Source organism: Rhea pennata, chromosome 6 (assembly GCF_028389875.1).
Source record: "Rhea pennata isolate bPtePen1 chromosome 6, bPtePen1.pri, whole genome shotgun sequence".
Classification (NCBI taxonomy): Eukaryota; Metazoa; Chordata; class Aves; order Rheiformes; family Rheidae; genus Rhea; species Rhea pennata.
This window is the reverse complement of record NC_084668.1, coordinates 4,673,644-4,700,927: the sequence shown is the minus strand read 5'-3', so window position 1 is coordinate 4,700,927 and position 27,284 is coordinate 4,673,644. Positions and strand designations below refer to the sequence as shown.

Sequence of the window (27,284 nt, the reverse complement as noted above, 5' to 3'; positions counted from 1 at the left end):
CAAGAATGAGACAACATTTTTTAAGAGAAACATTTGTACAATACTCTGCAACATAATTATAGTGCTGCCCTTGGGGAAGGGGATTTTATTTTATAATGAGAATGTTTACACTGTTATGGGGTTCAATCTATCTGGGAGGGAAGGTTAAACTTCTTTCCATTAAAGACAGCCTTATAATGAAAAGCTCTGAAAAGAGAATGGAGTCTAATATAGTAGATGTAATGGCCTATTAAATGATTCACACACACAAAATGAATCAAATTCATTGTATCTTACTGCTCTTTTATGACAAAATTGTTGAAAAAATAAAACTATTGTCAAGATAATTGCATATTACATATACTGTATTACTGTAACTACTATTCTTATTGGGTGACCCAGAGCCTACATTCTAGGTACATTAATAGCACATTACATTTTAAATACTTTATAGTATTGGAACGTTGCACAAAAATCCCACTTTCACTCTGAAGGCAAAAATCAATTTAGACTTAAAGTCATGCTGCAATTCCGCATCATTCTTTTTCAATTAAATTTTTGCATACATTCTTTATGATGTCATTTCTACATTCCTGCAACAGATGTTTGTTTATATCCCAATTTACTAAAATGCTGCCGTACCAGTTCCTGCTATTTAGGATGTAACCTCTACAGCTAGCTTATGTTTCCAAAACATAGTACAATAAATGTTTTCTTAAACTTGTCCCCTCGATCTACTGCTAAAAATCACCATCTCTGATCACCAGGCAATAACGTACGTTGCACTTAAAGCAGCCTGAACGTATTGACATGAAGGATGGAAATAAAAGTCACAATACCAGTTTACAAAAATGCATCACCAGAATCAAGAATCAGACAACTTTTAGGTTTTATATGAAGGATTAAAAATTGCCTTTCCTTATCAAAAACTTGATTTTACATGAGACTTACAAGGCAATAATCTGGTCTATTAATAACTGCTCTATAAAACAACAATTACTGTTAAGACCTAGTCTTGCAAACATGCACGCAGATTCATAAAACCTACTTTAAGTGTAGTCAGTCATCTATACAACTGCCCATAGTTACTCAAGCACAGTGATGTTAAACATCAAAATCTTCACATCATTCTTATCTTTATAGCTGGTAAATGCTTTGTAATACAGAATGCACTGTTCTCACATGCTGGAAAGCCACAGGAACGTCCTGCTGCTATCACTATGCAAGTGATGAAGGAACTAGAGTGTTTGGGGTGCTTTTATCAAATAACTAAAGTACACATTTAATACAGGGTGGCGTCCCCGCTTTTCAGGACAAACCGCGGTGGGCCAGCACAGAGGCAGAATTTCTGATTTCAAAGTTATGGAGCTAAGGTTATGCAAGCCTTTGCAGGAGTACCAAGAACCTTGAAGCACTTAGCAACCTAAAACAATTCCACCTGAGTTGTACAAAACAAGCTGGAATTTCTAAAATGTTCTGAAAAATATTCAGACTTGTCAAGGGAGTAAGGCCTTGGAGAATTAACTTATTTATATTTTAATGAATAAATCCAGGTGCTTCAGGACTTAATTAAGTATTTGAAGGCTTACATACTTATCCTCAGCTTTAAGGCCCCTTTTCAGTATTAAAAATATTTCAACATTTTCTTTATTAATTGTGACAAGAATGACATTTAATGCAATCACAAAAGCTGAGTGGTACATGATGACCCATGCAAAACTCTCCAAACACAGCTGCCTTACAAACGGCTTTTTGTGAGCACCTACTTATTCAGGGTGAGAAGTTCTCCCTCACTTATCTACAACCGACTATAGATACTGGCCTATTTAAAACACGTTCACCTGCTAGGCTACCTATGCTTGATAAATTCTTTATACATTCCTGTGTTCTTTTTTTAATCCAGTCTAAAATTTGACATGCTCTTTCACAGCGTAAGACTATTTCTTAAAGCTTTTAATACTGAGATTTGAGTTAAGAAAATCAAATCAACTATATTTTAATTACAGAAAGTAAGGTGGGATTTTTCACTTTTTATGTTCCTCTGGTTAGAATTCAAAACAACAACAGAGAAGTACCAATCACATTACCTGAAGACAGACTTGTTTTTCCTACAGCCCACTCCCTCTTCCAGAGGAGGAGCCACAGTACCTAAGAACCAGCCAAACGCTACTAAACAGGATTGCAACAGAACAAATTAATGATTCAAATTTCACTGAAGCGCCAAGTACAAGAAGGTGAGAAATTAGAAAAGAGCATCTATTTTCAGAAAGAAGGAAGGTAGTGAAATAAACAGCAATTCATTTACTTTGCTTGCAAGTAGGATACAGTGTCAAGGATAAAGTTCTACCCATGAACAAGACACTATTACAATGAATAAAATACTCATGCGTAAATATGTGATAGATAAGGAGATTGAGGAGGATTACTCTACTGTAAAAGATGGCAAACTAAATGAGTTATCAACAGCTATAGATCTTGAAATATAAAGACAAACTGTAAGAGTTACTAGGGTCAAAATTACGCCATTTTCCAAAGGTGTAGTGGTAAAGAGCAGGGTGCGAGGTCTGAAAGGCTGCTCAATAACTAGAGAACAAGCAATAGATTAATTAATCCAGTAGATAAATGGACTCCTAATTTACCAGTGAAAGAGCCACTCACACTACAATTTCTAGAGGCAATCAAAGGCAGACAAGGTGGATTTTATTTCAAGGTTGTTTAGAATACTTTCATCTTGGAAAGCTATAGGTCTTGCTCAACATTAAGTACAGTACTTGCAGGGAAATATTATCGATAATGTACGTTATTCAGCAGATTCTTCTTCTATTCAGTCATTTAGAACTATGCAAGTGCGGACGTAACATTTACTCAACAAATGCTACTAATAATGAAAGTTTACCAAAACAGCAATTCATTTGCTCCCCCTGCATTTTTTCACATTTGAGTATCTGTCTCCAAAGCCTGCTTTCTTGTCTCTGTACTATGACTAGATTATCCATAGTTCAGACATCATGATTACTTAATTGCAATACTGTCACGTCACACTTTCTTGATGGCTGCCCATAGGTTTGCACTATATACTAAGGCTGAGCAGGATGTCCTCACTAATAACTGCATTTGAGTACTGTTTCTTTACTTATCTCACTGTCTTACCTGCTATCACAAACCTACTCTCTGCTCAGCAGATAGCTTAGTTGTCTAGATTAGAAGTTAAGTGTTGCTCCAGTTCCCCCATGAAATGGTTTAAAGAGGCAAAAATAAATAACAAAGGACTGGGACCTCAGGAGAGAATCAGCGTTCAAGTTAAATTTCACATACCGACACAAAACAGCTTCCTCAGTTGCAAGGCATCTTTCTAGTTACCAAGTGCTTTTAAAATTTCAGAGTTAATAAATGCTTTCAAACTTCATTTTTCTCCAGAAAAATCCATTTGTTTTCCTGATAGTAGATTTTTCAAAAGGGAGTCATAACCGATGGATTACAACATGTTTCTACCTTTTCAATCTGAATTTCATGAGAATAAAATAAACCGCAAATGAAAGTGCTTGTACCAGGCACGTTGAACCTTTCTTCTTCTATTAGCATATCAGTCTGCAATCATAACTAGATCAATAGCGAAGATATCTGCTTAAAAGCGCACCATGCTTTCTTTTGTCAGAAATTCATTACTTTTTATTAGGGTCATTGCTTGAAAACTTCAAAACACCATATGGACCTAATTGTGGTTTATTTTGGCAAAAAGGAAGACACTGTAGAACAATTGAGGCATTACATTCTACAATTCCATTACTTTCATCCCTCTCAGTTTTATTACTGTGTCATTAAAGGCAACTTGAGTGAGCGAAGAATTATAGTGTCATGTGTACGGGCTAGTAGATTAATAACAAAACACACTCAAGTTTAAAGGTATCTAACAGCTGTTTTCATTATTTTGTGTAAATACGCTTGAAGCATATCTATCTGATTAGTGGAGAGAGTGCTCTTCTCTGTCACATGCCATGGGCACTGCTATGCGCAAGTAATCAAAGTGCTCGCAAAATGAGTTTACATTGCTCACTGCTGAAATACACAACTGTCAGAAAGTGACTGCGCATCAAAGCTTAGGCAAATCGCCTGCTGCAAACAGGCAGACGGGCTCCAGCCCGCGCGCGGCCTCCGCGGCGGCCGACCGGCCCTCACCGCGAGCCCGAGCGCGGGGACCGGCCCGTTGCGAACGCGAAGCCGAGCGCTTCGGGAAGGGCCTCGGCCACCGAGCGGGCTGGCTCAGGGCCGCGACGCTCGTGCAACTTTAGCATCGCATCGAGCACGGCCAGGAAGGGAAAAAAAGAAGAAAGAAAAGAGAGAAAGGAAAGGAAAAGAAAATTTTACCTATTTCTTTTCTCGTGACTTGGTTACCACGAATTCTGAGCAACAGATAATCCTTCAACAAAAGCAACATAGTTTTGGCACCCAAAAAGGGTCAAATCCTCTCGCTTCCATATATAGGCATATAACTCCAGAACAGTAATTAAAAAATCAGATTGCAGATAACCTAAGTGAACTCAGGACAGAGAAACCAGAAGACCTGTGATGAAGTTTGATGAAAGAGAGATAAAATTTCAGTGAGTGAAAGGAATTGCTGGATAAAAATTTCTTTCTGCGATTCATTTGCTTCTAGTGCAGATTGAGGCAATTTTAGTATTAAACTGCTAAACTGATGAGAATAATAATAAAAAAAACCATATAGACTCATCAAAATGACAAAGTTTTATTTAAAAAAAAAAAAAAAAAAAAAAAAAAACACTCTGACTCCAGTGAGCTCCTAACAAAAGGATTTTATCCAAATGCTTCCAGTGAGCAAAAGTAACTGAGGCAAAATCCGAAAGGCTGCTTACATATCATGTCCGAATAACATAAAGTGTTATGTTCCTACTGCAGCACTGTTTCACCTAATATCTTCCCAAGTTGTGCAGTTATCACTGCACTGGTAGCACTTCAGTTTGAATCTTCTCCTGCCTGATGCTATTTAAAAGGTTACTCTTGAATACCAAAATGCCTTGGTCTAACTGAAGTATTTCAGCATCGTTTAAGGCTTCCTATACTCCGACATGCATCTGACAACAACGAGGCAAGCTAAATGCCTCCTCAGCTATGATTAATGCTCATATTAAATAAGCCTAGGAAGCTGGCCCCAACATCTGGCTGAAATTTAAGGGCTCACAACACATGACATAGAGTACTAGATGCCCCTTTATTCTGAATTTTAGAAGCCCTCAAAGACCATGAAATGCCGAAGTGTTGCCAGCCTACTCTGAGGTAGGTCAGACTGGATCTCACCGAGGTCAGAATCCAATCTTCCACAACGACACGCGGTCACACTACATGTGGTTAGTCCAAAAAGGTCCTACAAGAGATCCCATTCCTATCTCCTTCTTCAGGTTATATCCTCTCCTCTCTCATACTCACATCATAAGCCACAAAACAACACACACAAAATTTACTGTAGCAGCCTGATGCCTCAGGAACAACAGAGTGCCAAAGGAAGAGAAGAGAAGAGAAGGGAAGGGATCAAACGGACTGGCCACAGTATGGCTTTCTTAAAAATGGGAAAGTGTCCAGATGATTCTAGCAATAAAGGCAAAAACATCCCTCTCGCTTCTTCCCTTCTATTAATGGTCATTATCACTCTTGTCAATTAAAACTTCCCGCTGATCCCAAATGTGGTGAGTGGTTTAGCATATGAGCAAAACATACCTCCCAGAACAAACTTTTGTTTATGAGGCACCAGATTAATGAAATACGACAAATCCAGCGCACACTACACAAAATTGGCTGGTCTTCCTTTGCTTCTTTTATAGTCACTGGAAATACATGAGCTTCTTCACAGAGTAATTCAGGTCTCCACACTAGCATGTCAAAACTGAAGGCAGCCTTTGGGACCATTCCACAGATGTTTCCATCTTCCTTTTGCAGATATCATCATAGCAAACTTCAAAAACTGTCTATCTCAAACTCTAATTACTAACAGAGTAATAATTACTGTAGTAATTAGAGGCCCAGGACTATTCCTATACTGTTTATTACCACCCTTCCTATGAATTTGATAAATTCCTCTTAAAATAGTATACAGGCTTCAGCAGCCACTTCAAAAGTACATGCCCTCTCAATAAAAGAAATTCAGAAAATAAACAACCACCCCATAAACACACAAACACTCTTCTTCCAGTCTAAATTTAATAATGACCAATTTACACCTAGTGGATGTTGTAAGGATTATCCTTTAACTTAAATAATTCCTCCTCTTCCCTGGCATTTATCCTCTGACTGTATTTATAAAGATTAACATACATCCCCTTCTCAACCTTTACTTTGCTAGGACAAATGAACCATACTCTCTTAATCTTCTCTCATAATACAGATTCTCCTAATCATCTGAGCAGCAATTCTCTGAACCTGTCCAGAGTTTAAATTAATCTTTCTTGAGCTGGGATGACCAGAACTATATAAAATTTTTCAGCGTTTTACATACTGGCAACAGTACTTCCTCATCTTTTCTGAAAATATCTCTTCTGTTGCATGTAGGAATCACATGAGTTTTATTTCCACTTGGTATGCTACAACTACACTGTTGCTTGGTCCATCTCCAGCAGCATGTTCAAGGTCCCATCAGCTCCCATCCCTTCTGGTCTACATACCTGGGGGGTTCTCTACACTCTCCAGGCTCCAGCATAATTTAGCATATAAAAATGAGCAAAAAGACAAAAAGATCCACTAACTTGTCTATTTAACAGATTAAGAAAAGAGCTACTAGAACCAGCTGGAGATGACTACCACTGAGAGGTTTTAAAGAACATTTCTGTGGATGTTCTTTTCTGGAGAGGCAAAGTCATGGAAATGAAGACACAACTCCTTTACACAGCAGCCATGGTAAGTATTCTGGTGGAGAAGGGGGACATACCGGAATCAAACCCAGCATGGAGAAACCTGACAATAAAGTCTACTCATCTGGTGCAGAAGCAGCACTAGGACACCTGTAGTTTCTATACAACAGCAGAACTAAAACAACCTTATTTAAAAGGCCAAAATTTCACCTGTCTGCAAGCTGATCACTATGCGTTGACAAGGAAGGACGATTAGGAAGACGAGGGTTCTGGTGACAGGGTGAGACAAAACACCTTTAGTTCCATGGCTAGCTGGGCATTAGCAAAAATAGGGGCAATCTGTCGTTGTAGTGCCTGTAAGCCTAAAACTCTGATGAACTCTCATTTCTATTTAGAGATGTATCTCTTCAACACTAAAGTTGAATTGCTTCCTACCTTAAAAGCACTTCTGGTAGGTTTATGTTGGAATTTTCGTATTTTTAAATGTATGTTATTTGAATTATTTAAAGAGAAGAGGAGGATTGTTTCATCCGGGAGTCACAATCAAGCGGGGGAATGTCCAAAGCATAAAATATTAAATATTCCTAGTTGCAAATGCAAAACTGAAAGAACCCTAAACAGATTAAAATACTCCTTGCATAATAAAGAAATTATCTATGATTTTGCAAAATTAAAAATCATTTAACTTCATTCCATTTGGTTACGTATAAACATCTGTAGTAAACTGTTCTTATAGATTACATAAAGGTCATTTCCATAGGACGCCGGAGTTTCAGATTTCTTTTTTTAATCTTAGAACTACAGTTTTACGTATTTCATAGTCTAATTTTATTGTTATTCTTTGTTTTCTGAAATTTGTATAGAAACTTGCAGAACATCTTAGTATCTTCTCTAGATCCCTTCCTATCTAACAGTATCTAACTGAAATTATAACTTAAATTGGTCACTTGCAATCCAGCACACGCAGTACTCAAAGCACATCCAATTCACTTAAATTTTTATATTTAACATCAATTTTCAAAGCTTTATACCTGTTCTTACTTATGAGTCCATCAGTTTTATTTAAAGGGGCCTTTTTTTTTTTTTTTTTTTTTTGATACTGGTTCAAGATCAAGCACAGGTTTTTCCTAAAGGTACAGCCATTCCCCCCGACTAGAAACAGAGATTACTTCATTTCCCTCTAGCCCTAAGAATAATTTCTGAAGATGTTTTGTATTCTCAGTGACAAATCTCCAAAAAATTAGATACTCTTCCTTATTCCTCATTTCTTCTGCATTTTTAGCATACTCCCTACCTCCATTTTCATTTATTACAAAAACGAAAGTAGAGAATATTTAGAAAAGAGGTTCTGTCACTGCCTCATGTAGCAACTAAGAAATATAATCGATATGACTGCTGTCTTGTCTGGCAGAATTCTGTAAGCATGAAATTACTGTAAACAAAAAAAAATACTGCTTCTGTGTAATATTCATGAATTTTGTAATGAAAAACGTTCAAATGTTGAAGGGCAGTATTTTGAAATGCAAAACTCAGTAAGCACAGAATTGCCCATTAAAAAAAAAAAAAAAAAAATGGACACAACTCCGTCAGCTTTTAGTTTTGTATGCCACCTCTTTCCACCTGTGTTAGTTACAATCGTGCAGGGCATCAAGCACCCTCAGCTCCAAAGGCCTGCCGTGAAAATGAGGGTACTTAGCATCTTGTAGGATTCTGCCATTAATCAATAGCCTTTTTCCACTCTGAACAGAAGATAAACCAGCTTTACTTTACAAGTCTGCCACAACAATTTTAACCAATTAAATTTAAACTTCACTGAGTCTCATTACAATGATTTGATGCAAACTTTGAAAGTATTTCATGTCTGAATCATCCAGTGTGGGGATGATATTTAACCCAATTGCAGCCTTCAAGAGAAAGATTCTATTGGAAAAGGAAAAGAAGAATAAATGGAGAAATAAGATAGGGAGGTACAGAAATTAAAAAAGCTTATATTTACGATGGCTTAGAATGAGTAAAATGGGATAATATTAAATAGATGATGAAAACTCTGTACTGCAGAAATTAATTTTAAAATACATGAAGATTTCTATTCTGAGTAAGTATAGCTGAATGACAATATTATTGATTCTTCCTCGGAGGATTAAAAATGCCATCCATATCAGCTTGTGACAAAGGTGTCATTCTCATTTCCTCTCCCCTGATGTCCCTCCACTTCCAATGTCCACGTATACCACAGCAGAGAAGTCTGTAACGAGTTACAGTGACATTATTATGCATGGGAGTGCATAATAATCCAAGCCAGTCGTGCCTCTACCCCTGGCTTCCTACATGAATATGCACGAATCAATTAAACCTCTGAATGCATCAATTTCCTTCTCAATGTAGTAATGGCAATAATAATAGCTGCCCATTGTATAGGATACTGCATGCAATATTTTTAATGCCTCCTAATGAAATGCACTATTAATTATTAGAATGCGGCTTGGGTTTGAAAGCCAGGCACAAGTGCCTCAAGTTTGCATTCAGACTGACACAAGCAAAAAAAACTTGAACGCTTCCAAGCACTGATTGCATAAAGAGCGCGTCCAAGTATTACTATGAATACCAGTTAGGAAATAAGTGGGATTTAAATCTGCATCAGAACTTTCAGATCATCCAAGCTATGCGACAGCGCAATTTGCAGCGAAAGGGTTAATCAGATTAGATGGGAGTGGTTGTAGGCTTGGTGCCACAGGTTCTGCCCTTTGTGGCTTCTCACATCCCAGACTTGGAAAATATGAGCTGTGATACTGAGAAAGGTAAGAAGCCAGCACAGCCCCATAGTGATAAATGAGTTTGCATCATCTGTCATTAGAACTTCCTGCCAACAGGGTCATTCCCTATTAAATTACCACTTGTCAATGTTTAAAATACTGATTGATAAATGACTGTGCCAAAACTGATAACACGACAGCTTTTATTTTCTAATATTCTTAGTTACCACATTCTGCTACTTCAAGATACAGATAGAGTAGTTTTTTTTCCAAGTACTTCAGTGAAAGACAATTTAATCTAATACAAAACTAACAGGTACCGTATAATGATTGGTCCTGATATACATTACATACTATTCCTCTTGCCAAAATAAACCTACTGGTGATTTAGCGATATGGGTAGATCCAAGTTTCACATTTCATCAAATGCTAGTAATCTGTTTTATCAATATAAACTGCATTTTAATGAAAAAATTCTTTTCTTCAGTACACTTCACTTTTAATGCCCCAGAGTATAATAATTCGTTCATGCTGTAGAACAAGAATGTTTTACAAGACCTTAACTCTCCAGAGAAATTTCTCTGTAAATACAAAATGCAAGTTTTAGGGGAATGTGTTGCATGCAACGTGAGTACCCAACATAATAAAAAACTAGGTTGTACAGAGAATTCTGCTTATGTATCCTTGCGAGCTATTGTGAGACTAAATGGTTATTATGATAACATTTAGTTCAATACCTATATGACAAATAAATAGAATCAGGAAAACTATTCTTTGTCTCTGAATAGATAAAAAGAAATTAGTTTTAGGAAGTTTTGCAAAATAAATACATCCCAGCAGACTGCTCAGCCATGTCCTCCTCTAGGAGGGCACCAGTAGGCTTGTGCTGAGGGTGATACTGGCATATTCCACCTCCAGAAAACCCATCTGGAGCAGAGGTAATCCCCCCAAAGGCCAAAAAAGCACACTTGGAAGGAAAAGCAAAGCAAGAAAGGGTTACTCCAACATCCCTGTTCAACACACCACCCTTTGCTGTAGTTGCAGCTCTCTGCTCTTAGCTTTCAGGCCTGAGCTACAGAAAGTACCAACCTTTGATCCACGGCACCAGAAACTGAAAGATTCCATTTCATGCAAGTTTTTACACCAATATCACACCCTCCTCTTCATTGGTGTTGTATCCCAGATCCTGTGAGCGCTGCATGCTTCTCTTAGCATGCCAGCATAACTCCCAAGCTTTCTTGCAGCAGGTGATGAGCAAAGACATTCAGGGGAGTAATTTCCATCACCTGGTTCTTCAGCTGCAAGCCCCAAGATGGAGCAGTCTAATGGCACTAATTACAGTAACCACCAGTAAACTTCAGTGGTGTGGGGACCGTGCCTATGAAACAGAGTGCAGGGCACCACGGAGATGCCCAGGCTACCACTAGAACCACTAACATCAGCATCAGACGTGTCCCCAGTGCCCATCTACAGCTTGGGGCTCTCCTGCATACGAGCCTTGCCCTCAACATTGGCACCTGCATTTTTCCAGCACAGCAAAGCTATTGAAACTTGTTATGATTACAGAGGAAGGGAGAACCCTTAGTTGTCTATAAAAGGTTTGAAGCTCAGCACTGCAAGTCTGATCTGAATGATGAAAGTGGCCTCTTTTTTTATTATTATTATTATTACCAAAACCAGGCATTTCCTGACAGTTGGTTTCTGTATAAGAGATACTGTCAGTGTCTCTTAAAAACTTGTGCTTTATTCTGGAACTCCCTTGACTGGCCATGAAGTATTCTCTAAACCGGAAAATTCTGCCTCTCTTACAATACAACTAAATAATATAAAATAAAATGATTGAAAATGCCCCCTTAACTGTACTGTGTTATAAAAACAAATTAAGAAACAACATTCTAAAATCTTTAATTCCACTTCAAGATATCTAATGTGGATAGTACAAGATATCAACTAACAAGTCCCACTTAAAAAGCAGCCTGTTATTTTCTGCTGTAATCTTAGTCCTCTCCTGATGCCTTTTACAGTATTCCACCTTACTCCAGCGCGCACTGTGAGCCCTTAGGAACTTTACTTCATTCTTGCTTATAAGAACGTTTTCTTTTTCTATCACTCTGTGATAATAGCAAAGATAAACTACAATGAGAGGAACAGTAATAATAACCAAAATCTGTATTACAGTTTTCATTGCAACAAATTCCAAGGAGTATATATATAAATATATATAGCCTGACCCAGCTTTGCCAACTGCCAAAGTCTCAGACAGACTGAGAGAATTAGAACAAAATATCAGCAAAGAACTGCTAGGGGTGTTGCTCTTCCAGTGATGCTCACTGGCATTTGGAGATGCACGTACAAAAGACAACATCAGCAAAAAGGGGATTTTGTTCTTGGGCCCTAGTTTTGGACTGCAAAATAAAAATATATGACATTGATACAGATTATATAGACAAAAAAAAAAACAGCATTTCTTTTACAGCACCATGCCAAAGAATTTGAAATGTAGCAAACGGCAATGTAAGGTAAGTCTGAATAACAACATACTTAATTCAAAGTGTTGTTAAGAAGTATGTTAGCACATATGGCATATAAAATCACCTACCGTTCCACAGCCCTTGCAGTACCTATGCACTACGAAGTGACAGCCTTAGCTTGGCATTTTACTTGTTTGTAAGCTTAAAAGTATAATGACATATATTTATTTCTACATAACATACTTCATCAGACCGAATAAAGCGGAGAATTTGAAATAGCAAATGGCAGAGTATTTGTCACGTGTGTGGAGCAGCGCTGGCACCACAGAACGCACCGTGCAAACTAGGCATCGTCACAGCCCGAAACCAGGAGGGTTAGGGCAGTAAAATTTCTATTCTGCTAAAGCCTCAAATCCTTCCGTCTCTTCTCATCATTAGATAAGGACCGTGGCCTGGTTGTGTGCCTTGGGAATGCCACTGTGTGCCCTTATGACAACCCTTTATTAAAAGAAGTATTTCATAAAAAAAAAAAAAAAAAAAAAAAAAAAGCATCACTAAGTTCCCCCGGAAAATAAAAAAAAATGGTGATTAGATGGCCATCTGAAACATCTAAATGCATAGTATGCATACGTGTAACGGTACATCTAACAGTATTCAAAAGCAGTTCCAAGGTTAAGTTCTCCACTGCACCAAAATGTATCAATCCATCATTATACCTTCACTCTTACATGATCATTTACTATGCTGATTGTGCTATTTTATACACTAATCATCTATGGTAATTACATTAAAGGTAAACACATTAGAGGATTTACTCATGTGACATGCTTCTTTATTACACTGTTCTGGTCAAGGGTTAGATGTATTTATTTTTATTTTGCCCCAAATGACAATATTAATGTAAAATAATCTTTAAAGCTATCACCATTATATCAGTGAGGATGCTTTTTTGGTCAGATCAGCTCCCTCCTAAGACCGAATAAGAATTACATTTAAGACACAAACATACCCTTAGACATTCACACACGAAATAAAAGAGGTCAAAGTAAAGAAAAAAATCACCCTGGTTATTTTGCCTTCAGAATTTTTAAATATTTTCCCAACATCTCAGCAAAATTATGCATTTTAAAAAGACTGCAGGCATTGAAATGATTGTCAGTCATGCAAATAATCACTTACTTACACTGTATGAGTTTGGTTTGGATAAAGCAAATTACCATTTGAAAATAACTTGAAAAACACTCTGGGCTAAGAGCTTGCTTTATAAATTTTAGCTTGGCCACAATTTTTCTTAACCTTTTTCTCCTTTATCTCTATTCAGTCACTATAGTAATACAGTCTAAATTAATAAACAGCGTTCAATTGCCACAGGTGCATTCAACATTATTTAAAACATGATCTTGTAAAGAAATAGTAAATACTGGATGCAGTTGAAGGTCAAAACCCAAAGAACTTCAGAGTTATGCAAAAGCAATCCTTTCCTATGCTTCGGTTACAATATTGCTTTTTGTCTAAAAATCAGAATTTAATGTCTAGAGCTAGCATTTGAATAAAAATTGTATTAGAAGTAACAGCTGATATTAATGTGTGTTTCTAATTGCTGTGCTGACAAAGTTGTACGGTCACACAGCTACGCTTCAGAACATCTCGGTTTTGTCCATCTGCCACAGAAAATAGCTTTTAGATATAATTTCAAGTGCCACAACTACAATAAAAACGTGAAAGGTGTCACGCTTTGTAAGATGAGATTTAACACAGAAGCAGGCTGTTAAGAAGAACATACAGTAAGATGAGATGATCCCGCTCTACCAGTCGGAGAGGAGACTACCGAGCAGTTCAATCACCTCCCGCTCTGGGCCAAGAGCTCAGGCAAGGGCCCGCGGCACACACCAACGGCACAGGACCAGTCTGGATTGACCCCATCTGCCAAGGCTGACAAGTCCAAAAGACCTCAGTTAGTGTAAAATGGTATCATCATACCTTCATCTCTAAAACTAGTCTTTGGCCTCAGGGCTAAGGTATTTCAGACAACACAGGACCATTTTACAGTGGCTCGATGTCATCCTAAGCATTCACAGCACTTCCTCACTCTTTAAAAACAGGGTCGGAGAAGCAACAGCAGAGTCTCAAAGATACGCTGGTACTAACCTCCACTGCCACGCAAGGAGCATCTGCGTACCACTGGAGGAATTTAATGCATTTGCCAAAACCAGAGATTTAAACACTTAATTTTAGATATTGATTTTTAAATTATTTGCAACTGTACTTTAAAATACCATGTTTTCCAAGTTCCTTAAATGCAATCTGCAATGTAAATCTCAATAGAGCACATGACCTTAACGCCTGTACTAGAAAACTCTCTGACCAAAACTACTGCAAATGTACATTCAGTCTCTGAAATAAACTCCAAGTACAGGCTGGTCAGGGACCAAAACTTACTGTCATATCAAAAGCCAGACTCCTGCAGAGTCATTACACTGCTTTCTATCCTTATTTCAGCAAAAAATGCACCAGGCATCATGTTGTTTTTAAGAGTATAATCAAATTGCAGAATCGTATTATCTCTATTTAGTATTGGTCCCACTGAAGCAAAGTTCCTGTTCAGCGGGAGGAGAGTTCCTTATAATAGGAGAAACAATTGTGCCAGGTTTAATCAAAAGTGAAAAGGATCTAGCGAATGTTCCCTTTGAGCCACATAACCCACTGCTAATTTCAAGATGGGCTCTGAAACAAGGGCAATAAAAAACGTCCTTCAGAGTAACTGAAGAAGACTGAAGAGCAACTACAACTGCAGCTAAAGCCAAAATATGCAAGTCTGCTCTATGCTTCTGAAATGCTTTTCACCTATCTGGAAGGCAATAAAGTAAGAGGTAGTGGAGGGAGGAGGGAATAAAATCCCAGTACAATATACCAAGGGAAATACAGCTTCTTGACTGGAGACTTAACACTTTTACTATCCTCTAGAATTTCTTTCTCCTCCTTGACCTCCTCTATGGAAACAAGTATATGGAGCTGAGGAACGGTCAACAATTTAACAGTGAGCTGGGAAATTATTCTCACTGAACTATATAATTTCGTATGACACGAACTGACCATGCTTGGCAAAACTACTCACGCCAGTGCTGGTGAATCAGCATCTACCCGAATAGCCTGTGTATAAATTGATTATCGAAATCAATGCATCAATCACTTGATTTTTGCATGTTATTGCTTTAACTGAATGGTTAAAACTTCAAAATAAACAGGTAGTTTTGACAGACTGGAGACAATTTATGAAATGGAAAATGTACTGACCTGCTCACATCAGGAAATTTGACTGGAAAATAAAGAACTTGGCACTTTGGTCTGATTATTTTTTCCAAATCCTTAGGTCTGTGGTCAGGAATCAGCTTCATAAATTTTCCAATAGATGTAAGAAATGATTCCATATTAAAAGTAGAGTTGAACACAACAACATCAGCAACCAAACTGTAAAAAGTGGTTAAGATTAATGAAACTTACTGCTAGGAGAAAAGAACAAGCAAACAATACAACAAGATTGGAGTGCATCAGGTATTAGAGAATATTAGAGGAATGGTATGTTATTACTTATTTTTTTAACTTACGCATACATAATCTCAATTAAGAGTACATTTACCAAGCATAAAATACATAATATAGCATACAGCATCAAAAAAACTTGAAAAGTAATTTGGTATATGAACAGGATGTTTTCTTCCTTAATACTATGTTTTAAAATCAACAAGAACAATAATGTTAAGATGTGGTTAAATGATCTTTTAGGTATTATTTCTCCACTGAGATTCTCAGTCTGGAGAAATGAAAAGCTTTCAAAAAAATGAAATATCTGGAAGTTTATCCAGGAAGTGCTGACACAACCTTAGCTGTATTGGCAAACATGCGATGCTCTTACAGAGGTAAGAAATGCTTTATGGCTAGTTGGTTTTCTCAATATGTTATATATTGTAATACAGACCTATGGGTCATAAGATACATTGAGGACATGTGTTCATAAGTCACTGGGCTGGTGAAAAGTATATTTGAGGTGAGAGGCTGTCATTCATCCTCACTGCATCTCACCACTGTCTGGTCAAGGAAGAAAACTGACACTGCTCACAAAAGCAGCAGGAGTCAGCAGGAAAGGCAAAAAAGCATTAGAGAGAGAAAGAATCCTTTTCAAGTAGGCTGTGGGAGATGAAATGTTTTCTGAAATCCCACACGCTCCCCCACCTATGATTTTTAACCCTGCGCTTCCCTCAAATCTCCGCCAACAATCCAGTCACCTCTGCTGAACTGACTTACACATGACACAACACGAGCCCTGAGCTTTTTGTGCTGCTCTTTGACATTTAGCAAAGGCTCCAAACAGTTTCATCTCTGCTTGTCTTGTACATTAAGCCTCATCTCTCCAACTTTTTTTTTTCCCGGAGGCTCGGCGTTTTGCTGGCTTACTAGAAAGATCCTGTCATCATACCTGCCTGAGCAGTTAGGAGGAATTTCTGTCACTGCTGAAAGTGTGAGTTTATCACCAGTACAACATAAACCCTTTAGAGTCATGAAGAAGAAGATTTCTCCTTCTTAATGATTCAAAACACCAACCTGAAGATTCAACACTTTCCACTTTCAATTGTCTCCAAAACCTCTAAGCGAAACTGGGAAGATATGTTTTCGCATTCCTAATATTTCTCACAGATTTAGAAGATGGAAAGATTCAGGAAGAACCCCTGAAAGACTAAAAGGTTCAGAAAATCTTCACAAACTATAAGGAACACAGAAAAGTAGGCAGCATGTTTCACGGTCTTTGCAGATGTCCGCTAGGTAGTTAGGAGCAATAGAGACGAGGCGTCTTCTATTTGCTATCAAAAGTGTGAAATCTGCAGCAACAAAAATGAAAGATTAACACTATATAATTACGTAGAGAAGCTACTGGAGGCTGAAAGAGACAGATCCAAGCATCTATAATGGTCTTTTTCTTTGAGGCAAAAGAAAATAATTTTTTATTTAAAAATGCGTATGTTGAGGATTAATGTCAGCTCACAAGAGAGGAACTCGTGATCCAAAAAATAACTGCCACAAGAAAGTAAAATATATATACAAAAACATTTCTTGCCTTAGTACCCAAAAGCACAGTGTTTTTTTATGTCAGTAAATCTGAAAATGGCTGCTATGACTTTCAGAAGATTCTTCATTATATTTTCACATCATCGCTACTTAGTGACTGAAACATCTTGGCAGTGGCAAAAGCAGCTAGAGAGTGTTCAGAGTATACAAAGATTATTATTTGAGAAATTTGAATATCAACTGGCTTATATTTTAAAGATGCAAAAGCTTAACATATACTTAAAAAGACTCAATCTATATTCCTAATAATTCTCCTAATAACAGATAGGTGAGAAAGATCACAAAAATGAATTTATTTCAATTCAAAACAACTCAGTTTTGCTGTTTCACTTAGGTTTGTATAGCATCTAAGCACAACACTTTTCCATGCTGTTTATTAACTTCTTTCATTAACTTAGATTCAAGAAATGCATTTGTTTTTAGTAACAATAAAGGACACAGCCTTTAAAATGTCTGGGTATTTTAGCACTGCACAATCTCTGAATACTAGATGAAAGAAATATAAGGATTTATCTGGTATGTTTACTGCCCTCTCTTCTCAAGAAAAGTGCTGCAGTACATTTTAATTTCTGTTTATTTCCCTAAAAACCTCTATATAATTTCAGTTGGATGCAATAAAAGCTACGGCTAAGCAACAGCTGATGAGCTGCAGCTTTGCTGTGCGGGTGTGAGACCAAGCGTCTCGCTCGTTATGGCTAAGGCATAGGTCAAAATTTGCCCAGCTAGCAGGTATACTATGGCAACCCGAATGCAGTGCAAGCGGACTTTATGTACTCATCTCAATTTATTGCTCAAGTGGATTGTCTCTGCCTGTTTATGCCAAAGCACTTTTACTCGCATCTGTTTGGGACTGTGCCTATTCGCTAGGCTGCCATCATTTCAGCAGAGAAAGACTCCTCCGGCGCACGCCGCTGGAGGTTGGCACGTGGAAGAACCCCCTGAACCGCAGGCAGAGGCGCGAGGAACACCTACCAGGAAAGGATCTGGTTGTAGCCGTACTGAAAGTCCCTTTCCTGGCATTTCTGGACGGGATACACCAGTTGGTTCTCGTGGAAGTAGAGGACCTTTTTCAATTTGCCAAGGTCAGGCCGCAGGGCCACGAGTTCAGCCAGGTTAAGCACGGAGCTCGCGAACAGGACCCTAGGAAACAAGGAGAGCAGTGTTCACCGGCCGCGGGCATGCGCAGGAGGGCCACCCGCCGCCCTTCTCCTCCCCGGCTCCCCCCTCCCCAGGAAAAACATAACCCCTATAGGGACACATCAATAGCTGAGCCTTAATACCATGTAGCAGCGCTCGAAGTTTTGATCTCTTAAAACGCAGCTGCTAAGAACTCGACTAGAAAAGCACCGAATCTCATTGGCCTGCTCAGCTCAGTTACAGAGAGATGCAAAATAAAAAAGCTGGATGGATTTTATTGAAAAAGGCAAGAAAAGCTGTATCTGAAGGACAAATGGAACAAAGATAAGGCTGACTAGGGAATACTTTGCTTGCCAGTTTCATTACACTTTACTTCTTTATGCAACCAACTACTGAAATTCAATATATGAGCACGAATAGCACATGTTCATGTTATGACATAAACCCTTTTGATTTATGCAGTACACTTATCTAGTATGGTGTCTTTTTTTTCCTCCTTTTTCTTCTTCTATGTTCTATTTTCTCATTTTTATTAGGTATTCTCTATAACGGAAGGTTGCTTTTGCCCCCGTACCCGAGTAGTGCCATATTGCTCCTGCTATCCCACGGTCCGCAGCACTGCACGCATCCCTCAGCTAGACACAGCGTGCACAAACAACGCTAACGAGCCGGTATCTTAACCCTGCAGAACTTACTCGACGATCAGACAATAGATGCGTTTAGATGTGTGATATGAGATCTCGACTCTACTGAAACCAGTGGCAAATATCCCAGCATTTCACCAAAACTATGCAACCATCCGCTGTCCCCTGGCTAGCACCACTTTCATCCCGAAACTACGGAGAACTGCAGAGCTGTAGACAATTTGTGTTATAAATTTCTCAGCACGAGGGATAAAAATATTGAGAACAGGTATTTATTGCACATAAAACATTAAGCCTTAATAAATTACTTTTCAGCATAGCATGTTTCTGGCTTTTTTTTTTTTTTTTTTTGCTATCCACCATTTTAATAGTACAGATTCAGAATTTGATGGATGAAAGGTTTATTTCTCTTAAAATCTTTTCAATTTTTCCTTTTTTTACATGGATTTAGTGTTCAAGAGTACCACCAAACTGATGTCACTGATACTATAAACCGATTCTGGTTGTCAGCTTTACAAGTTGCCTAGTGCCCAAAGTAGCCATACAAATGGTTATTTACAACAAATAATAGTAATTGTAATAACCATATTTATAGTTATGACAACATTTTTGGATAATTTGTATCTCTAAAACAAGCACTTCCTACAGAACAGATCCTATATCCATCTTCACCAACCTGAGTCAGTGCTAATCTTCTGAAAGGCTTACAAAAGAAAGATATGAATGTTTTCCCCCGTTCATCAAATATTTGCTCTTCTAAAGGGACTGTCAGATAGAATGCCAATTAAGACATGAGCACTGGTTCACTAGGAGCCATATGGGGAAGAAATACATTCACGTATACCATCACGTACTTGTCGTGAGGAGGAATAACCTCTGGGCTCCACAACGACCGCAATGCCCAAGTCAAACTGGAGGCAGGAAAATTCCCTTCAGGCAATATAATATTCTTGCTCAGAGAAGTTTAGAAACAAGAAAATGAGGAAAAGAAAAATACAAATGGGAGGAAAAGAGCATCAGATATTATAATACTAAAATTAAATAGTTACCTAGCTAAATTCAGGATATTTCTGGATTGTGTCATACACAGCTTATTCTTTCCCTTTTTTCCTCCATTAAACTTATTTTTAGACAACTTTTCTTTTTCTACAGTGAGCTATGTAGCAAATTGAATTGATGTGGAAGCATGTCTATAAACTTGGTTGCATTTGAATGAGGAAAGGAAAAAAAATACATATATGGCACATTGGGATTGAAAACATGGGGAAGCAGCACAGCGCGAGACACAAAAGCAAGAGTGGAAAGAGAACACAGTGGGGGTGTCAAGGTTAACATTACTGCTGCAGAGAAAAGGGCAACGGGGAGCACGACGAGAAATGAGATCCAGGATTCAAGCTTGGGCAAAACCGTGCAGTTCTGAAATATCTGAGCTCACTATGATGGACAAAACAGTAACTAGTAGAGGAATACGAAAGAAGGTGGTTATATCCACAGGAAAGGAAAATAATTTTTGCAGTGCTGGTTGGGGGAGACTGAAGGAATATATCATCATCGTTGGAGAGAGCTAGAGGCTGCCTTCTAATAAGGCAAGCAAGGACACGAATGAGGAAAGCCGCAAAGAGGTAGACCTGAATTTTCTACACTGGGAATGGGGAGTGATAAGACTCAATTAACAAGCAGATCGCTTATCGCTGCCCAGCTCATAAATAAAGCAGTGTCAAGAGGAAGTTGTTATAATTACTAGCAAATTCAGATTTAGAACCTCAAATGACACTGCTTATGCTTCTCATTGCAAAATAAAAAGTTGAATTTGTTGTAGCATTACAAAACACCCTTTCCGATTCTCCCGCATGTCTTCACAGCGCTTCTATAGTTTAATCCAACAAATATCAGATGCACTTAAATACCTTTTATTCTTGACCGGCATAAAAACTGTTAACTTCCCGCAATAACCAATTTCTTAGGCCTCATGAGCTTAAATAACACCTGACAGTCCAAGTCACTGTGAACATGCCCACAGAGAAGTCACGTACGTGGCTAATGGACTCACGCAGGGCACTGGAGGATATGCCGGAGCGTATTGCCACTTAACACCTATTACAAGGGGAAGAAAGGAAAGTTTATTATAATGTAACGTGCAACATAAATATATGTCAGTTGTCATTCTACGTGACATCAACTTTCATTTTACCTCGGGTTATTATTTAAGTAATAAATCCTAACAAGGTGAGCTTTATCATCCCACCGAGTGTATCCGGGAGGTAAAGACGCAAGGTGATAGCAAGAACGCTCGAAACATGATAATTCCTGACAGCTGCTGCTTGAGCACAAGTTAAATTGAACAGTTTATCTCAGCATAAAGATGTTATAAGGTTTTATGTTTAATTTAAAAAAATTAACATAAAACCCAGAGAAAGCAGAGTTAGGCAATCTTTCACAAACATGACATACTACAATCACTGTATAAGCTGGATTAGTACTTATTACCATGCTACTAGAGAATTAAGCTGTTTTTAGACCACCAAAGAGCTTTAAATTGCAACTTTTGTCTCTGTAAGAGAAACCTATATTTAAAATGTCTGCTAAATTCAAATTAACAGCTACATCATTAGCTTACCATCTCACAAAAAACACATTTAAACGGCTATTACAGTATCCTTATCTAGACCCATCAGCACTACAACACATAATACATACCACACTCTTCAATAAATATATGGTGCAAATTATCAAAAACAAATGAGTTGAAGGTCATATTTTTAAAGCAATTGCCCTAGCTGTCCTCACCAAATATCCCCACGTATTTTTGTGGGTTTACCAATGACCTTCCTCCATAAGCCAGAGCCATCGCACATGCAGTAGCACCATTGCCTTGGAGACCGGCCAAATTGCAGTGCCACAAAGCTAGTGCTTAATTTGAATCTCTCAGAAGTCCTCCTGACTTCTGTGGAACTACTTATGTGCATTAAGTTAAGCATGTGCTTTATTCATACTAATATTCATGGGAACGAAGTTGATCACGTTAGCAGATTCAGAGCTCTGAGGTGCACACGGGATAATCTGACCTTTGCCGTGTCTTTCATACTATTGTATTCCAAAATACTGAAAAGCAGTAAAAGAGAAAAGACTCTACCTTTTTTTCTTTTAATTACCAGCAGACAAAATAACAAACTGATGTAGGTTTCCATTTACGTCAAGCAAATTATAAAAGTAAAGGTGCTAAAGTATTTTTCCTTTATAAATCTTCTCTGTATCACAATTATGATTTACTCTTGTAGGAAACTGCCTGAAACCTTTCAATTAAATTCTCATGCAACTTAACTAAAAACACATTTTGCCATTCCCTTGGGAGACCACGGTATCTACGGAGTTCAGAGCAGCACCTGGTCATACTGGAAACTCCCGTGGGTGTTGGCGGAAGCGTGGTCAGCACTGAGACACCCAAAGGACTCTCCGCCTTGGGCAGACCTAGGACCTCACAGCAGCACAACCTCTCCTACAGTGCCCATGACATTTAAGTTCATAAATCTTCATTGCAAAATAACTACATTCACAGTAAACTGAACTTATGACTGAAGATTTGCTAGTCCAGAAATATCTCTATGTATCTAATATATATATATAATCTTAATTTTTCACATGCGATATTTTGAGAAAGCAAAGTTAGCTTTGAGCAGCACTACAACCATAAGACCTTTGGGCAAAGTAAGTACAAAAGAAAAGGAATATTCATTAGGTGCCACTCACTGCTTTGACCTTCATCCATTTTTCACGAGGGCAGCGTGATGCTGGAGGTAGTGCCTTTGGGCAAAATCTAAAACTAAAATGTTGACCAAACGTAGCAGGTGAAACTCCCACCAAACTCAACATCGAAGCAAGGACACCACATGAGATCACCCAAGTTACTGCAATGCATCAAGTCATCATGGATAACAGTAACACGGAGCAGAGTACACCACACCGCTGCTGACGGCTATATCTGCTCCAGCTGATCAGAAACACTGAAATTTTATAGTAAAAATGGGAGTCTTTAGGGGAAATATTTGCAGTGAGATAGGGGGAGCTCATCCTTCTGGTGAAGGCGTACAACAGCACTGCACCCTGCAATGGGGCCTCCTTCAACCCCACCAAACACATACAGAGCAGGGAAAGGACACAAAGTTCAGCCAGAACCGTGTTCACCCTGAGAAACCCTGAGGGTTTTAAAGCCAGCTCTTCCGCGTATCTTCAAACTCCCCCAAAACAAATCTGCACACTTTGCTTCCTCCATCTTGCCCACCAACAAAAAGTCTCCTCGATTTCCACCCAGCAATTCGGACAATTCCAATCATTTGGCTTTATGTTCTCTATTCAAATGTAACATTATTTGTCCATGAAATAGCATTGTCCATCATGAAAAGTTAAATCAGTCCTTTTTGTTCATTACTGCATGTATTTTTACGTGATCAACTTGTAAAAGTTTCATTTTATTGCTATACTGAGAATACATAAATTGCAATCAGATATAAAATGCTTTTCCGTTCTCCAACAATAGATGACTGAATTTCTGAACAATAATATATACTAATAAATGATAATATATGACAATACACAGTATAATAAATAATAAATTAACCCTAATTTCTTTTGGAGATGGAATGTACAAATGTCAAAAACGCTTATAGATATTTTAATATATATCTCATAAATTAAGTTTTTTTACATAGAACATGATTTGAAATGTTTACAGAAATAATTAAGTCTTACTATTTTAACATCCTTTATTTTCCAGAACAAATCACAAGGGTTGTCATCCCTTTCATCTTAATTAGGCCATGTGTTTGTCTTATTTATTTGTTATGTACTTTCATAAACGTTTACAAATATTAATTGTAAAGAAAAATACTTTTTCCTCTTGCTGTAATTACTATATGTACATATGAATACACAAGTCATAAATATTTATGGCTGCTACTAGTTCAATAGTTTTGGATTTGGGGTTTGTCTTGTTTACTAGAATACAGTACAAATACATGGCTTGTTTTAAACTCACAATGCCAGTCGCTTTTGATATTTCTGTTAAAAAAAAAAAAAAAAAAAACTCCTCCTTCCTTCATTTTATATTATTTTTGAGTACAGTAGAAATTGTTATTCCTAGTGTGCTAGACCTCAGTTACATTTCTCAAAAGACTTTATTGCCTCGAATTCGAAATCAGTTCCCCCTTCTCCATATATATCAAATCCCAAACAAAACTCATACCTACCTGCACAAACATCTGCTAGCTCGCACACCGCGAGCAGAAAGGGGCTGCACTTCCAGCTCCGTTACTGCATCGCCCAATCTCTCCCTCTTTCCTCCTTGCACGGCATGTGTATTTTTAGACCTCTACTACGACCACGGATGGAATTTCTGAAAACCTCCAGTCTCGACCTAGTGATCCTACTGCTGGTATTCAGCAAGACTAGAACGGGGCTGAAGCTGAATATTATCAGTTACCTCACCTTCAGAATATTCAAGAGGTTGCACAAACGAGTTAAGCTTTCCACTTTTAAATTACTTGCATTCTCTCTAAATTCCTTCTTTTCCCCATGAATTTTTACCTCTCCTGGCTGATCAGACTATTCGCATGCAAGCAGCCCCCGAAGCCATGCTGCAGCACCGTCCCCAGAATCCAACTTTTTGGGCCACAGCCCCAGCCGATGCAAACCAACACACCTACGCCCGGGCCAGCAGTTAAAATCTGGCCTTAAGCATTCACCACCATTTTCTATAAACTCACAAGACGCTCAGAAGGATTTGAAAGCAGTTAATCAAATGACTTTTTATATTTAACATCAAGAAGTAAGCTTGAAATAAATTCTTCTTTCCGAAGAATTTTTTTAGAGTGGCATTTTTTAGAGCAGGGGGGTGTTTTTTTTTTTTTTTTTTTTTTAATGGTAACAGCACTGAAGCTTCCTGAATTTTATTAAGTGCGTAGTAGTATTTTTCCCCCCTGATTTGTAATTAAATTTGGCTTCAATTAATTACTGACAGATGCACATTTTTCCTTTAACGGCCAGATTGTTCACCATGGGCCGCATAGTCCTCTCTGCTTCCACGAAGAGCGAGGTCGAGACCCAGCAGCTCTAGCTGCCGTGATGGGGGGAAGGAGAAAGCCACAAATCCGCATCTTCCTCCTCTTTCAGATTTCGCACTCCACCAACAGCAAATAATGAATTCAAGGCGTCTTATTAAAGCAGAACATGACACGAGCAAATAGGAATATCCTGACACTAAAAATCAGCCACTGGTGGGCGGCTTATGAGATATATGGACTAACTCTGGTCAGATACGTGCTGTGATGGAGCAAGACGACCACCCTTGGTGCAGAGTTTCTAAAGGCAAGTAATCCACCAAGTGTTAACATACAAGATGTGGAGTGATTTAGAGTAAAAAGACGTTTTTAAGGGCAAAGGCTTGTAAAACTGGTGTTTCAATCAAATTAATAACCAACTGTTAATTAAATAACATTTAATTAAGATTAAATGTATTTTTTTTTAATTCTCCAATTCATGTCAGTGGGCGTCTTATCTGTGCAACTCTGCAGGAAAAACAAACTTGTCAAAAGACTGGCATGAAAAATACAGTACGCTCAAGAGATGGTACCAGTACAGAAAAGTCTGAAGACTGCTACTATTTAGTAGCAAAAGCGAACAACAAACTTTGTGGACTATTACTTCACACCATCTCGTACTTGTTGAAGGTGGTTGGAATCTGCAGTTTTAATTAAAAGGTATTTTTCCCCATCTTTATCTGTAGTAAGTCCATTAGCAACCCATGAATTTAGATTTTTTGTAGTATTAGGCACCCAATGCATAGTCAGTTACATACAGCACATAGAGAACGTACACCCTACGTACAGTGCAGAGTGCCCGTGAACACAGACCTTGTTCCTTAACGTTACAAAGATAACACTGTGAAATGGCAACACCAAGCAATGACTAAATTACAGACTGGGAACGAAGCAATTGCACTGCAGTTTTCTTCACGCAGGCCATATGATTTCCATCCAGGAAGCTGCCAAGTAACCGAGGGAGCCGACTGATCATTTCCAAGCATCTGAAATTGCAATATCCTGAGCATCGAGAAAGGGAAAACTCTAAACCTTTCTTTCTCTTTGACGTGAGATAATAAGCAAAAAGTAGCGTTTTTCTCACTGAACTTTGCAGTGCATAAATACTTCAGGACTTCTGCCAGTTTCAAGGCATGACATTTTTTTTTCCTTGGTGGATGAGGCAGCTAGCTAAAAGGATTATTTTGTGTGCTGGGCGGTGCCTAGTATTGTACGCGTGTGAAGACAAGCTCACTTCTGAGTACCCCTCCGTGGCCGTAGCAGAGAGGACAGGTCCCAGCTCAGACTTCTTGTGAGCCGTTGCTATTGCTAAATTACAGTCCACGTTAATAGCTGGAAAGCAAGAAGGCCTTTCCACAAAGGTTTAAATGAAAAAAGTTGTTCCTTGGTGGTAAATCCCCCCGCTTGTTTGCACGCCTCTGAGAAAAGCGCAAGAGATGATACTGCTTACAAGAAACAACACATGGACTTTTCACTAAAGACGCAAACAGCAAAATTCCCAGAGGCAGTAATGGGAAAGGGAACCCTCTGTGCCCATAAAAGAAGAATTCAACAATTTAAGATGTATAAATTCCTTTCCTTTTTCTTCCTTTACCCTGTGGTAGGTACGAATTGATTGACCTGAAGCCGAAGGAGCTGATAAATATAGTGGCTCCATAAAGGTGGAGTAACAGCTTCTCTGCCGGGGACTGACATGCCAGCTTGACTCCAGGATGACACAGAAGAGAGAGCCAATGTAATGGGTAAATGGACTTCACTACAAAGAAGACTTGCTTATCCCAAAGAAGGGGGAGCAAACTGAGACTGCAGCGTAAGCAGACCCACTAAAAGTAGTGAGAGTTTTATTTAAGAAAGATTTATGTGAATAAATGTGTGAATAAATGCTCTAATCAGCTCAGAGCGTGTGAATGAAGGCTAAAAGAAAACAACAGCTGATTTTCCTTTATTTCAACAAAGTTCTGGCAAACTCAAAACTCACATCTTCTCCCAGTTTTACAGATTTACACATTTTATATTTTTAAATGGAAGACCCGTTCACTTCGCATAATCACCAAGGAGATGGGCAGGGTCTTAGCAGACTGTTTAGCAGTTTTACATTTCAAGTGCCCCCAAAATCCTGTTGTCCAAAATATTTCAGACTGCTGCACGTTCTGTACGTCACTTATACACTTTGAATCTAAACACTTGGGGTTTTGTTTTCTATAAATTTGAAGACTGTTGCTAAATGGAA

The 27,284-nt window shown here is 38.3% G+C and overlaps 1 protein-coding gene across 16 annotated transcripts in view; it reads right to left on the bottom strand.

The window, feature by feature from the left end:
• The window catches only part of GTDC1 (glycosyltransferase like domain containing 1), a 189,060-nt gene that overhangs the window by 72,836 nt on the left and 88,940 nt on the right, over positions 1–27,284 (bottom strand). For 8 of the 16 annotated variants that reach the window (XM_062578883.1, XM_062578885.1, XM_062578873.1 and 5 more), the window contains 3 exons: positions 20,996–21,056; positions 18,154–18,321; positions 15,355–15,528 (listed from right to left, as the gene is read on the bottom strand). In XM_062578883.1, coding sequence (XP_062434867.1) covers positions 15,355–15,528; positions 18,154–18,321; positions 20,996–21,056 — 403 coding nt within the window. The remainder of the gene's footprint in view (positions 1–15,354; positions 15,529–18,153; positions 18,322–20,995; positions 21,057–27,284) is intronic. The other 8 variants (XM_062578886.1, XM_062578888.1, XM_062578878.1 and 5 more) reach the window with 3 other exon arrangements.